Source organism: Lepisosteus oculatus, chromosome 19, assembly GCF_040954835.1.
Source record: "Lepisosteus oculatus isolate fLepOcu1 chromosome 19, fLepOcu1.hap2, whole genome shotgun sequence".
NCBI lineage: Eukaryota > Metazoa > Chordata > Actinopteri > Semionotiformes > Lepisosteidae > Lepisosteus > Lepisosteus oculatus.
Window position 1 is genome coordinate 11,326,720 of NC_090714.1, and position 14,717 is coordinate 11,341,436.

The 14,717-nt window shown below is 45.5% G+C and overlaps 2 protein-coding genes across 15 annotated transcripts in view; both read left to right on the forward strand.

Moving 5' to 3' along the window:
- LOC102698848 (hydroxyacylglutathione hydrolase, mitochondrial) lies at positions 1-7,406 on the forward strand. The gene is made up of 9 exons (XM_006637135.3): positions 1-224; positions 1,547-1,719; positions 2,148-2,212; positions 2,891-3,008; positions 3,347-3,455; positions 3,970-4,073; positions 4,920-5,021; positions 5,184-5,263; positions 6,499-7,406. Exons 1-9 carry the CDS (start codon positions 98-100, stop codon positions 6,596-6,598), a joined length of 978 nt encoding a protein of 325 aa, XP_006637198.3. The 5' UTR covers positions 1-97; the 3' UTR covers positions 6,599-7,406.
- The window catches only part of LOC102698646 (hydroxyacylglutathione hydrolase-like protein), a 10,870-nt gene continuing 2,773 nt past the window's right edge, over positions 6,621-14,717 (forward strand). For 2 of the 14 annotated variants that reach the window (XR_011182733.1, XM_069180975.1), the window contains exons 1-8: positions 7,897-8,503; positions 9,632-9,759; positions 10,857-10,921; positions 12,469-12,586; positions 12,912-13,020; positions 13,378-13,481; positions 13,753-13,859; positions 14,283-14,362. Coding sequence is in view for 13 of the 14 variants with exons in the window: in XM_069180975.1 (XP_069037076.1) it covers positions 9,655-9,759; positions 10,857-10,921; positions 12,469-12,586; positions 12,912-13,020; positions 13,378-13,481; positions 13,753-13,859; positions 14,283-14,362 (688 nt within the window). In the remaining variant the exon portion in view is untranslated. The other 12 variants (XM_069180976.1, XM_069180977.1, XM_069180978.1 and 9 more) reach the window with 12 other exon arrangements.

The window sequence follows — 14,717 nt, forward strand, 5'->3', positions numbered from 1 at the left end:
ATCACTTGGCTTCTACGGCATCACGCGAAACTGCCAGCGACACACCCCCGTCTGGGATTGGCTGAGCCTGGGCGGGTCAAAGTTGAAAAGTAATGACATGATATACTTCAAACCCCAACAGTGTTCAGTTCCTGCACGGACGCTAATATTAACACCTGCTATGTACAGGTCACTGGCGAGTGCCTGCGCTCTCGGTGTCTTAGGAGCTGCTGCGTGTAAACTTGGTACGTTTCTACACGACTGAAGCTTTTAGTGTTGCCGCGACGCACCGTGAGTTCGTTTTGGCTCTGACCAAAACGTCCTGTCTGGTCGGATTTTAACGATTTAGTCTCTGTCAGCCTTAGGAGGAGGTACTGCATATTACATCAGCTCCCTTGAGTTTGGATATCTCCGAATGCCGCAGAAAAACAGTAGTTCCTGTTCAGTGTTTATTTCAGTGTACGTCAAGTTAAATGAAATACACACAGTATATAGCTTTGTAGTTAATTTAAACTGTGAAAAGAACTACGGTTGTTTAGCAAAAATTACACACTTAACCCTCCCTCTTTTTTATAGAAATGCTGTTTCGTTTTTAAATCGTGACAAAAACTGGTACAGTTCGTTCTTATTGTGTTACATAATTTGATGCGTCATCCCCAGAAGTAAAGTTTCCTTGGATAAGGATTTTAATCTTGTCACGCCTCGCTAAAACTAAAAACTGGACAGAGTCCAGCGATAGGCATGAATGCAGTTTAAATTCATTACACCAAAGTAATGCAAACCATTTAGCAGTAAAGTCTGATTGCACGGAAGAATGAGCATAATTGAATATATACACGAGTCGCTGGTCTTCATTTGATCCTCCCCTTTAAAATACATGGTTCAGTTTATTCTTACAGAAGCCCTAACAAAAACGATGCCGTCATTCTTTGGCAGCATCGATTGACAGCGGACACTTGTTGCTGTACTAGTGAATATACAGTATTAAATGTATAAATTATTTTTTTGCAACTTTGCAACGGTCAAGATGTGTTCCTAGTCTTTACCTTGCAGCATGGAATGAACCTTTACAGTATAAAATGTTCTGTGTGCGTGCAGTAATACTGGTGTAAAACCTCATTCAACTTAATGTTGACGATGATGTTGTTGTCAAGAAATAAGGACCAAGTAATAGGTTTATTCCATGATGAAAAGAGAAGGAAAGAAACACAACCTTCCAGCTGTGGAGCCTTCTTCGGGAGTGTCACAGGCAAAACGTTGTGTTTCTTTCCCCGCCTCTTTTCAGCCTCGAAAAAACCTTTACTTGTTCCTTTGCAGCCTACGCAGGCTGACCCAGCTACATACTTGAACTGCTCTGTCAAGAAATAGTCCTTCCCAGAATTTGGGGGGCGCACAGACTCCTTCCTTCCAAAATGAAGGGGATTTTGGGTGTAAATAAGAGGATATACTGTACATAGATCTATGTTCATATCCAGTTCAGCATAACAATAGGTATGAATCCAGGGTCAGTCCTCCTTACTTGCCCAGATAAGTGGTTCAGCAGGAGCTGAAGCTCTCTCCCTCTCAGCCCTTGCCCAGGCCCGTGCAGCCTGCCTCCACTCCTCCCGGCGGTCTTCGCTGGTCGCTCAGGCAGACATGAAGGTGGAGCTGCTTCCGGCACTGACCGACAACTACATGTATCTCCTCATCGACGAGGAGACCCGGGAGGCTGCCATCGTGGACCCAGTGGAGCCCCAGAAGGTATCTCTGTGGGTTTTCGGGGAGGAATTGGAGGAAGGGGAACCAAGAATACAAAATAGGTCCAGGGCATCATGCACCATGCTGCCTTTTTTGGAAAAAAAAAAACACTATCCACACACCCTCCATTCGTGCACGAAATTATCGGAAACTCTTAGTGCTGAGTTGAAACCACTGGTGGGAATTTTTTTGAAGACTTGTTTATCAAATATATTTAGTAATATTTGAGAGGAAATACAATTTGTTGTTTAGTTGTGCACAAAGTAAGTGGAACCGTGCCGTAAGTCTTCAAAAAGACTGTTCATGTTCATCATGCGACTGTCTGATGTAATGTCTTCCCAAGCACTTGTTTCGTTTAGTGTATAGTCAGATATAGAATTTCATGGGCCGCTGCATTTGGAAATCTTGCTTGCTTTCTGTGTCTTGTTTAGGTTGTGGACGCCATCAAAAAGCACAGAGTAAAGCTTACTACTGTCCTTACAACACATCATCACTGGTGAGTTTTACTTTGCGGTAAGTGCTAGAAAGTGCTTCTGCTCAGAACGACCATGACTGAATTAAGGTCATACTTGAGGTTTCCATAGGAACCACATCCCTAGTGATGTGAATCAGACTGGTTTCCCTAGGGACCACGCCCCAAATTGTGTGTGTATGACTGGTTTCCATAGAGACCACATCCCTAATGATATGTATCAGACTGGTTTCCATAGGGACCGCATCCCTAATGGTGTGTGTCTGACTGGTTTCCATAGGGACCACATCTTTAGTGATGTGTGTCTGACTGGTTTCCATAGGGACCACATCCCTAGTGGTGTGTTTCCGACTGGTTTCCATAGGGACCATGCCCCAGGTGTTGTGTGTCTGACTGGTTTCCATAGGAATCACATCCCTAATGGTGTGTGTCTGACTGGTTTCCATAGGGACCACATCTTTAGTGATGTGTGTCTGACTGGTTTCCATAGGGACCACATCTTTAGTGATGTGTGTCTGACTGGTTTCCATAGGAATCACATCCCTAATGGTGTGTGTCTGACTGGTTTCCATAGGGACAACATCCCTAGTGGTGTGTGTATCTGACTGGTTTCCATAGGGACCACATCCCTAGTGATATGTGTCTGACTGGTTTCCATAGGGACCACATCCCTAGTGATGTGTGTCTGACTGGTTTCCATAGGGATCATGCCGGGGGCAACGAGAAGTTGGTGAAGCTGGTTTCAGGACTGAAGGTTTATGGAGGGGATGACAGGGTTGGAGCCCTCAGCCAGAAAGTAACACACTACAACACCTTCAAGGTAAGGAGCCAGAGGAAATTTGAACTGTCTTGATGTGACACTATTTTAGTCAAAGATGGAACACATCACGTAGCAAATAGTTGGAACAAAGCTGCAGTTCAATTAGGACCTCGCTAGTAGGAAACTTCCAACAATTTAAGCAAGTTGACATTTAATGAAGTGTGTTATTGTGTTCACCATATAAGGTTTTAAAAATTATTTGACAATTTCTACTTGTCTTATTATGTTTGTTCATAAATATGTCAATAATAATAAAAATACATAACTAAATAGCAATTTCTTTAAAAGAAGATCCCACTATAGGCACAGCTAAACTTTATTTTTCCCTTTGAATATAGGTGGGCTCTTTGAATGTGAAGTGTCTGTTCACACCTTGTCACACATCTGGGCACATCTGCTATTTTGTCACAAAAGACGGTAGCACTGAACCCCCAGCTGTTTTCACTGGTAAGGGCAGGTCATTTAGGAGACATTGGGTGCGTCTTTGTCTTTTTTACAGAAACAGTGCAGCTCTGTGCTTGTGCTGCAAGTTCAAGTAACTCAAATGAAGCCCATGCTATAAATACAGGATTGCTTAGCTTAATACAGAAACTATGCTACATTTCACTCAGTCTTGTTTTTGATGTTTTGATGTGTTTGTGTGTACCTTCGAAGTGCAGGGTTTTATTTTAGGATTTAATGAACGTCTTCTCAGCAATTTGGAAATAAAGTGCCACATTTTGGGGGGTCAGAATGTACTGCTTACTGTATCCTGTTGTTTGGCTTTATGAATTAAGAGGCAATTGTCCAATCTTTTTCTTCTGTACGTTCTAATCACAACTCACAGTCAAGAATTACTAACTTGTACAATATCTTGATGCGATTGGCATGTTAGTGCATTATTCCTTTCCCATGGAAGCAATTTGCTTCACTGCTGTGTAATAGCCACTAAGTTTGATTTTATTCTATTGCTCGTTTTCAGGAGACACCTTGTTTGTGGCGGGCTGTGGGAAGTTTTTTGAAGGCACTGCAGATGAAATGTACAAGGCTCTGATCGACGTGCTGGGCAAGCTGCCTCCTGAAACTGTAAGTACGATATTTTACTGTACTGCCAAACCACAGTCACTACAGCAAAGGACTGCTCTGTTGCCTGAGCTTAAACGCATTTTGGGATTCTTACAAGTCTTGGACTTCAAAACAGTTTTCAAAAGAAGTTTGTTTTGTGAAGCGGGGCATGTATATATCTCACTTATCCAGCATCACCACTTAAGCACCTTATGAGAGCTGTTGATGGGGTCTGTTTATTTAGCCTCAAACAAAAGTTACACTAAGATGTCATAAAGCTGACTTGCTTTAGCAGCCCCAGTGGCTTAACGCTACATAATAAATGACAGGAACAACACCCACAAACAGGATAAACCAGACCAATGTCTGTTGCACATCAAAGGACAGAACCTAGAGCAAGACAGAGCAGGACAATATGTAATTACATATCAAAGAACAGGACAAGCACTCAGATTGTGAAACAAACTTTCTTCTGACTATATATAACAGCTGGGAAACCCTTGCAGGTTGTCTGTTCTGCGGGGCAGACCCAGCGTGCATTGATGTCATTATTGAGTTCAATAAAACTGAATTTGCACAAGACTGTGTCCTGCTCCTCCGATGAAGAATTTTTCTACAACATTTTGTATGAATCCATGCAAAGGAAATGAAGTCAGAAACTCTTCCCAGTCTCTTTCCTACTTTCTGATTGAAGGTTCCCCCCTTGAGAGAATCTTTAATAGGCCACTGCCCTTCAGTAATACCAAACTAAAATGCTTCCTTCTTTTAAAAGCATGGCTGAAATGAATTGTCAGTCTGAAATGAAAACGAGCATGTTTCCGCTGCTAGATTTTGTTCTCACTTGGTAAATGTGAGTTTCTGTTTCAGCGGGTTTATTGCGGACACGAATATACCATCAACAACCTTAAGTTTGCCCAACATGTGGAGCCAAAGAACGAGGCGATCAGGAAAAAACTTGCCTGGGCAAAGGTAATTTTTTTTTTGCCAGTGACATTAAAGTGATTTGATGACTGATGGGAGGGGCTTAGTCTTAGCGTGTCCTGTGAGCTCTTATCCTCAAAGATGAGCGAAGACACACCAGCCTTTTTCCGATCTGGTTCTGAAAGTAGCCCCTTGTCCACATTTTTCCAGGAGGTGTACAACAAAGGAGAACCAACCATCCCGTCCACAATGGCCGAAGAATTCACGTACAATCCTTTCATGAGAGTCAGGTATGGAGAGTAGAGCTGGACTTCCAAAAAGATTCAAAATATTTTATCCTCAAGACTAAAAACATTCACTGTATGTTGTGTGTATGCTGTAGCTGCTGATGAGATATTATCATCCGCTAAAACAATTTGGCGTGTTTCTCCTTGCTACTGTTATATTACTGTTTTTTCTTGATATTAATGGGGGCAGAGTGGTGGCACAGTGGCTAAGGATCTGCGCCTGTGGCTGGAAAGTTGCCAGTTCAAATCCCGCAGCCAGGAGAGGAATCCTACTCTGTTGGGCTCCTGAGCAAGGCCCTTAACGCCAACTGCTCCAGGGGCGCCGTATAAATGGCTGACCCTGTGCTCTTACCCCAAGCTTCTCTCTCCCCATCTGTGTGTCTCATGGAGAGCAAGCTGGGGTATGCGAAAAGACAAATTCCTAATGCAAGAAATTGTATATGGCCAATAAAGTGATCTCTCTCTTAATAATATGTCATTGATGCATTCATCCATCTTGACTAATCCAGTGATTAAAGTGACCTGTTTTGATGCCCATTAATACAGATGGGTTTGAGGGAGGAATCTGGGTACAGTGACTTGCTCCCAAGTACGTCTGCGTCCCCACCTGGGATCTCACTTTAAACCCTCTGCTCACGAATCCTCAGCCCTGATCTGTACACAACGCGGCCTCCTGCTTCCACTGGCTCAGAGGACCCCGGCTGTGTCTGTTTAACCCATTTAGATTTAGGATCCACATCCATCTTCTAGCCAGGTTATCCCATACAGGGTGGTGGGGGAGCTGGAGCCTATCCCAGCAGGTAACGTCCACAAGGCAGGATACACCTTGGATGCAGGGCTCACACAGATACAGACGCGCACACACTCACACCAAGGCCAGTTTTCCCAGAAGCCAGTTAACCTACCAGCATGTCTTTAGACTGTGGGAGATAACCAGGGCACCTGCAGGAAACCCACGCAAACACATGGAGAACATACAAACTCCACACAGTTAGTTTTAGGTTACCTTCCCTTTCTCGTTCACTCCCCATGTTGCGTGTTGTTATGTTCTGCTTCAGCACCCCGGTTTTTGACCCGTTCCACGTGCACGGTTTTAATCAACCAGGGTGCTTATGCATGTCTGCGGACTTTGTAAGGGCGCCATCGATCGAGCTAGATTTCTTCCTTCTTGTCCTCACCGAGTGGCACCACGCCGAACTGATTGGGCGCCCTCGTTTGATCCCTTGTCTCTGCTGCAGGGAGAAGGCCGTGCAGGAACACGTAGGGAAATCTGATCCCATTCCCACGATGGCCAGCCTCCGGAAAGAGAAGGATGGCTTCCGTGTTCCCAAGGACTGAGTCCAGAAGAGCTGGCTCTGCTGCAGAAGCTACTTTTTCCACTACAACTCATCCTAGTGCACAGCGAGCTGTCACTAACAACCTCAGTGCTTAATACTTTCACACTGTTGAAGTACATATATTTAAGTATAAATGTATCATTGCTCTGTAAATTGAATGTAAAAAAAAAGTTATATATTTTAATTATCTTTACAAACAAAAAGTAGCATCTTTCCTTTTCAAGGGACTCAAAACATTAAAAATAAGAAAAAAACAGGGAAAGAGTTAAGGTCAAATTGTCCTTCCAAACGTTACGTGCAATAGTGTGGTTTTTAATTTAGCAGAAGGCTATTCGTAACAAGAGGTGTGGAGATTTTCTGATTGTATTGTTGTACCATACGGGGGTTTTATTGATGATGACAGCAGTAATTTTCTTTTAAGACAATTTAGAGGGAGCCTTTTTTTTTGCTGTACATTCTTAAAGTACCGCAGTGTTTCTTGCCCGCTGAAATGAAACGCAAAGTTCACTATAAATATAAATCCAGCATGGTTTGTACTTCCAGTTCTGTAGTTTATAGTCCCCTGCTGCATGTTCGTCTTCCAGCTGTTTAAGGGCACGGCCAGTGCGATCAGTTTAAGTCAGCGAACATTGTGTCTCAGACATAATGTACATCTTGTACATTATTTGTCATGGTGTTAAATCCAAAAGCAGTAAAATACTTTCCATGGAATAGAAATGCAGATCATGTAGAGTTAAGAGTTTAACAGTACATTAAAGTCTGTGCACGATGCTCATGTACCAGCAATAAAGCATGTTGTTAAAGATCAACAGGAGCACCAGCAGTGACTGTTTCTTTTGGCAAGTTTAAAAAAAAGCTTGAACTTGATCCCATGGGACTGAATCTTGACTCTGAGGACCGGAGCGTAAAATCTTGGGAGCTGCACGGGGTTCAGTTCCTCGTGATGTTCAATTTGTTGAGTTGTCACGCTGTGTCACTAGAGGGTGTAGCCATGGTGTGGAAAGCTTCAGTTTGGTACCAATAACCCCACTTTCAGGACACGCCTTACATAAACACTGCTTCCTGTGCTGCGTACTTTTGGAAATAGCATCACATGCAGCTCCTTGTATTTTGCTATAACAACATAAAATTCAAAACTATTACATTGTGCACAGCAGGTACAGATACTTCCTCTTATGTACAGCTGCCAATTGTTTCTGAATGTTTTTTTGTTTAGTCAAGAAGTCTATGATCTGAAGATCGCATGAAGTGGACAGGCGTTTAAAAAAAACAGTGGACAGAGTTGTGTGTCTCCAGTGGTGCTGCGTAGCTTTGTGCAGACGTCGATGTGCATTTGAATACTTATAGCATCTGGGTCCTGGATGTGCAGTTCTGAAGCTGAAGAATGCCATCTGTGGGTTTTCTAGATCTCTTGAAAGCAGAGCTGACAGAAACTTTTCAACGGGTCCCATGTAGCCAGTGAACAATAATGAGCAGATTGAGTTTGTTAAGACCTGAGTTTGAGTGAAACCCTGTAGACACACACCAGCCCTCCAGGACCAGAACTATATGTCCCTGACCTGGATACACTGTTTGAGGAAGTATTCACTATAGTCAAAGAGCTTGTGGTAATTTTCTGAATTACTTAAAGGATTTCCAGAATTTAAAGCTACAAATAAGATCTCAAAGGTCCATTTCGTAAGTCATTTATTCCAGATCACGAGCCATGAACGTTTCCAATATATGTTCACTCATACAGTATATTTTCAGTCGACCGTTTTCTTGACGTTAGAGTGCGAATGGATTGTGCGAGGTAGATTAATAATGCCTCGAGGGGGGATGGCTCTTCGGCTCGGTGGTTTGCTCTTTGGACTGGTAAGAGGATTGCAGCAGGAGGAAGTGCAGGACGGATAGTGTTCTCGTCACGGTAAAATTCATGTGATGTTATTTTCAAGTCATGCTTTGAAATGCTGTCTATAGTTTCCACTGGTGCGGTGACATGTCCTGTGAGGTTTATATTTCAAGGTCGCCTAAAGTAACAAGGCTTATGACTTTCTGTCGAGTCATAATGACAAAGTGTACCGAAGAAAACTAAAGATGTTAATTGTTAGATTCTATCTGGGGCTCTGCTGCGTTCAAGACTGCTAATAATTAGGTCATTTAAACCTCTGAAGCTTAACTGATTGTTTATTCATCTTTGATAATATGTTTAGTAATTGGAAGTCGTTAATTAAACGCTCATTTAATTAAAAAAATATTGTCGGTACTGTTTTCTGCTCGTAAATCAACGTTTGTTCTTCGGTCACCCCACTTCACGTGAGACTGGTCAGTACAGCAGGCGAAAACTGTACAGGACCCTGACAGGCTGAGTGCTTTTCTGCGTAAAACAAACGTAAAACAAGTTTTTGAAATAGCTTTTTCTTCCGTGGAACAGTTATCATTTTTTTTAATGGGTGAAATGAGATCATTGAAAAATGCTCTTTATTTGTTAATAATAAAACGTGATTCCGATTCTCAGAACGAGAGGAGGTTGTTAGCATTGAAATGTTTGTGAGTAGAAAAAAAAAACACGTATTGCGTTCGACAGTAGGACGGGCGCCAAAAGATTATTTTTCTCGACATGCGTTGTCAGTAGCGAACGACGTTGCATAAGACATAAAAGAATTACACTGCATAGTGAACTGTTGAGTCTTGCATCTGCATAGGGGTGTGTTGGCAGACAGCACTGCGGCCTTACAGCTGCTTGGCCCTGGGTTTGATTCTGGTCAGGGGGAACTCTCTGTGTGTGCAAGGTTGTCCACATGGGTTTTGTTTTTAATTATGTATCATCCAGAACCACAGCACCACCATTGTTCAGGTCTTCGTGCTCCCAGATCTAAGACAGGAGCCCTCCAGCCCTGTCAGTGATCAAGTAAGTTCCACACCTTGAAATAACAGGTACCCTCGGGTGACCTACAAGGAATAATGGATTGGAGTCCGGGACCGGAGATGGAGCCTCCTGTTCTGGGATTGGATTATCCCGTTCTTTAACGTCCGCCCTGTTTTCCCTCACCAGCTGGGCTGTATGCTGGGAGAAGGATGAAGGTGAAGGTCATCTCCATCTTGGAGGACAACTACATGTACCTGGTGATTGAGGAAGATACCAAGAGGGCAATCGCAGTGGACCCTGCGGTGCCACACCGGGTGAGCCTGAGGCCCTGTGCCACCTGGACTCAAACAGCGCTGCTTCGGCCCTCCGCTGTCACAGAACCCCAAACTGTTGGGGGGTGGAGCAGCCAAGGATGTCAATACCCAGTGAGGCTTGTACCTGCAGGCCTTACAGGCCCTAGGCTTCCAGAAGCACGCTGTGTAACAGTTACAGCCACTAACAACTGATCATGAGCAGCCGGCTGTTTTATAATATAAAACGTGTTGAAGAAAACGAAGAAGGGCTGGAGATCTGGAGGTCGGTGGGTACGGAGTCGGGACTGGATGGTGGGGGGTGGAGAACTGCTCACTGTGATCGGGGTCCACGCGTGTTGTAGTATGTTTGTACTGATGCAGTCGTGGGGTTCGGCAGGGGCGTGTTCAGTGTGGATGAAGGGCGACGCCTTGCCTCGGCAGTCCCAGCTGTTCTGGCTGCCCGAGGAGGAGCTGCAGCTGTGAAGGCTCTTTAAAAGCACACTGGGGGCGTCCCCACGAAGGGACGAGCAGGGCCATCCCCGGAAGGGGAGGAATTGTCACCGGCAGTCCCGGAGGGGGATCGTACCCGAGCGTTAGGCCGGCGTTTTTCTTCTTTTTCTTTTTCTTTTTGCCTGTATCCCTACTGGGGTGGGCCGACCTTTTCCACACGTTAAGTTTTTGTTTTGTTGTGGCCCTGTGCTCCCCGCTCCCTGTTCAACGGGGTCGGTCCAGTCTGGTCCCCGCTGTGCTGCCGGTTTCTTTTTCCCAGGCTGGACCCCGATAAATAGGATAAGCCCAGTCTGGAGGTCGCGATGCACAGCGGTGCATTTCTTTTTGCCTTTGTTTTGTTTTTTTTTTACCTTTTGTTGTGTTATTTTGGGTCCCTGCTAACCCCATACCTCAGTTAGCGGCGTTGGCTTTTTTAGCGGTGCTCTCCGCAGCTCTGCCCACTCCCACACTACTGCACCGTGTTCCTGGGATCTCCTGAGCCTTGTGCGAAACCAGCGGTAGCCTGGGAAAGGGAAGAGCTGCAGGGATCGATGAGCTCCTGTACTAGGAGCACAAGGGGAAGTCGTGGAGCCTGAGCAAGCGTCGTTTATGCCTTATTGTTCTTCCAGCTGCTGGAGATCCTGAGAAGGGAAGGTCTGTCCCTCACCGCTGTCCTCACCACACACCATCACTGGTAAGAAAACTGGAGGGTCCATTCAGCAGGACTTTGGAGCCTTATGGGCTGGGGTCCATGTACGGGACTTGTACAGAGCCAGGGCCTGAGGCCGTAGGGCAGGAGGGACAGTGGGCGTCATTGGGCAGGAGGGGTTCTCGATCTGTGGTACACAGTCAAACACGGACGTGCCGTGTGAGAAGGGTAGATGAGGGGGAATGCATTGCATCCCAGTCCCACGTGTTGACTGGTGTTATTTGCTGAAGAACCACTCACACCATCTCCCATGGGCAGTTCTGTCAGAGTGTTGATGAGTGAACTGGAGATCGAGTGTCAGAGCAGTGAAAAGCTCGAACCATATCAGGATCTCACCTGATTGCCCACTGTTAAAGGTGTAGCTGAGCCAAGAAAGTCTTGTTGATTTATGCTGTGATGAGATGTACCTATTTGGAGCTACATGGTTTGCTGTGTCCAGCAGCACCGAAGGTATTAATGTGAAATACGAGCAGGAGATCAGCTGAAAAAACAGATTAAGATTTTGGTTCTGGGCCAGGAGCAAAGGAAGCCTCAGGTTCCAGAGTGCCTGTGTATTTTGCTTGTGACGCAGGGCAGCACTGTGGTCCAAGGGGAGCAGCGATTACCGAAGCAGCTAATGCACAGTTAATGAGACAGTGCGGCCGGGAAACAGATGTTTCTATATACACAGCCAGTCATTACCACCAAACATAATGATGGATGACCAAGGAGGATCAATGAGGTTTGAACCCTTAGGAATCCTGTAAACAAGAGCAATACAGTAAATACTGCTGCTCTGCTGTAATTCTTCAGTGCTTTGAAGATAGCTCTTCAAAGAGTGCAGCAAATTTGTGTTTTGGCAAAACTACATCAAGGCAATAACATACTGTTCCCCCTCTAAGCTTGAATTCTAATGATATTTAAAATACACTGTGGACGAGGCAGTCTTTATCTTGAAACGCAGCTTTTAACTATTCCCATGAGTCAGCACACTGTTTCTTAACTGCATTCTGCCTGTTCCTCTATGAGCCCCATGCATGCCCTTGGGTAAGTTCCACACTCATACTTTGCTCTTTGCAAAAAAATATAGTCTGGGTGTCAATCTGATTCCCACAATGTTATAAATACAGGAAATACTATTGTCATTAGGCTATTACTCGTTTCCAGTGCAACTTACATTGGTGCATGGGCATTTTACTTAGTGATGTACCTTACTCAGGTGTATAACAGCAGTGCTTCACCTGAAATTTGAACCCACAACAGCCCCTTAATCGATAAATTAAGGGACAGTGGCCTAACCAACACTGTCCACTGCTGCCACTTCTCAGGCTAAGGCCCTGCGTTGTCCGTTGTACGTATTATAGAATTTCATGACGTTCTATTTAATCCAGCAAGGGGAAGTTTAAGAAATTGTCTTTTGAACTGCTTTCAACACCGCTCGTGATCTGCTTGCATGAGGTCATGATCCAGCTGAGCATGAGCACGAGATGCTTAGTGCGTGCTGGAGGGCGGTCAGGGACCTGTGTGTGTGACCACGGGTGTCTGTGCTCCAGGGATCACGCTCGTGGGAATGAGGAGTTGGCAAAGGAGGTCCCGGGGCTGAAGGTGTATGGGGGTGATGATCGCATTGGGGCGCTTACTGACAAAGTCTTCCATGCACAGGACCTGAAGGTACCCACAGTACATGCATAACTGATAACGCATCTCGGCATGCAACATGCGCAGCCTGAAACCCTCTGCAGCTGTCACTAATCTTTCCAGTGGGTTTCAATAGTGACTTGGACCTTTGTAGCTCCTAGAGTCAGACTTTTTCTCTTGGTTGTTTTTTCCACATCCCTTAGGAACACTGTTGCAGTGATAAAAAAGAAGGCAAACAGGGAGAATCTGTTGTTCAGGTTCAGAGGTTCAGGGTGAAAATGATCCACTTGAAAAGAGTTCAGCCGCCAGTATGGTTAAAAATAACAAAAGTCTTCCCTTCTCCCTGCCTCGGTTACAGTTTGGCTCCATCAACGTGAGGTGCCTGTTCACCCCCTGCCACACATCCGGACACATGTGCTACTTCGTGTGGGAGGATGACTGCGCAGATGCCCCAGCGGTTTTTACAGGTTAAAATCCTTACACAACATCCTGCTTTCTAATATTCCCTTCCAGGTGCGTTTTCATCGTTTAAAAAAAATACGGTTTCAAACAAACAGGAAAAACTACAGTGGACATTTGCTAGTTTAAGATCGGGCAGTGAAAGTGTGGGGAACCATTGATGTTAAAACCCTCTTCTGCTTCGGCCCGTTGCTCAGCAGAAACTGTGCGCAGCCCATCCACGACATCTCGCAGTCCCTGGGTCTTTTTAACGACTGTACTCAACTTACATCTCCTGCTCCTGCCTCTGTACGTTGGATATCAAAGCGTGGTAGAGCTGCGTGCTCTTGTGGTTAACCCCGGTATGTCTCTTCCCTGCGTGGCAGGGGACACGCTGTTTGTAGCCGGCTGCGGAAAGTTCTTCGAGGGCACGGCCGAACAGATGCACAGGAATCTCACCGAAGTTCTGGGCTCCCTGCCGAAGGACACGGTCAGTCTCTGTCGCTGCGTCCAGCTGCATCGGTGGCGCACTCGCTGAAGGCAGTGTCACTTTGTAGGTGACCGCCCCAGTCTCGGAAAAGGAATTATTCCGGCTGATGCACAGGTTTACAGGAAGTCAGCTAATAGCACCGTAACCTATACCTGCAGGCCTGCAATTTTCTATCTTCGGCTTTATAATCGTCTGTTTATCCTGCCGTCATTTGCTGCAGCGTCGTTCAGCTAAATTAAGGTTGCTCTCTGTTTTCTTGTGGCGTGTGCAGAAGGTCTTCTGCGGGCATGAGTACACCATCAAGAACCTGAAGTTTGCTCTGAAGGTAGAGCCAGGGAATGAAAAGGTGAAGCAGATGCTGTCCTGGGCCAGGGTGAGGTATAGGAGACGCCGTTTGCCAACATCGTCACAGAATTTACAGTCTTATTTAATTGTCTTTTATTCAACCCTTTGTTTACTTAATTAAGTCAACACGTTCTCATTTACACTGACGGCCTGTAGAGCAGGGCTTGTACCTGGAGTGTAACACCTGGGAATTGAACCCACGGCATTCCAGTTGGTTGTCGTGCACAACCTATATCAGCACAGCTTCGTGTTAGTCCCCGAGTAGATCTGAGACTGTAACCTGACTCCTTGTTCATTTAGTAGTACGCTGTGTATTAATGGAATAGATGTGGCTTTGTTGTAGCTGTAACCTAAATCTCAGATGTCTTCTCAGTGGTTGCTGTGTCCGAAAAGCAGATTCCACCTGCTGTCTTACGAAGGATCCCTTCTCTTGTCCTTCTTGTCTTTCTTTCTCAGGCCCGAGATGACGACGACAAGCCCACAGTGCCGTCCACCTTATCGGAGGAGTTTGAGTACAACCCCTTCCTGCGACTGTCGTGAGTGTCTCCTGCCAGGCAAGACCCTGGCTGCACATGGGAGGGGAGGAGATTGGCGCGCTAACTGTGACACCCACAGCTTGCACCCAGACAGCCAGAAAACCCCACGAGGCACAGGTTGACGTCGTAAGCCTTTGCTATTCAATCTGGGTCACATACAGGTAAATCCCTTTGCGTGGTTTCAGTCCTTGTGAGAACAACAGACCTGACGCACTGGAAAGCCGGAGTCGAGGTTGCTTATCTGCGTCTTTCTGCTTTCCCAAGCGGGATTTGTGGGGGTATTGTTGGAACCAGTCTGCCAAAGAGGGGCTAATAGGCACCCCTGAACGCCACCAGGGTGGTTTATGGTCGCATT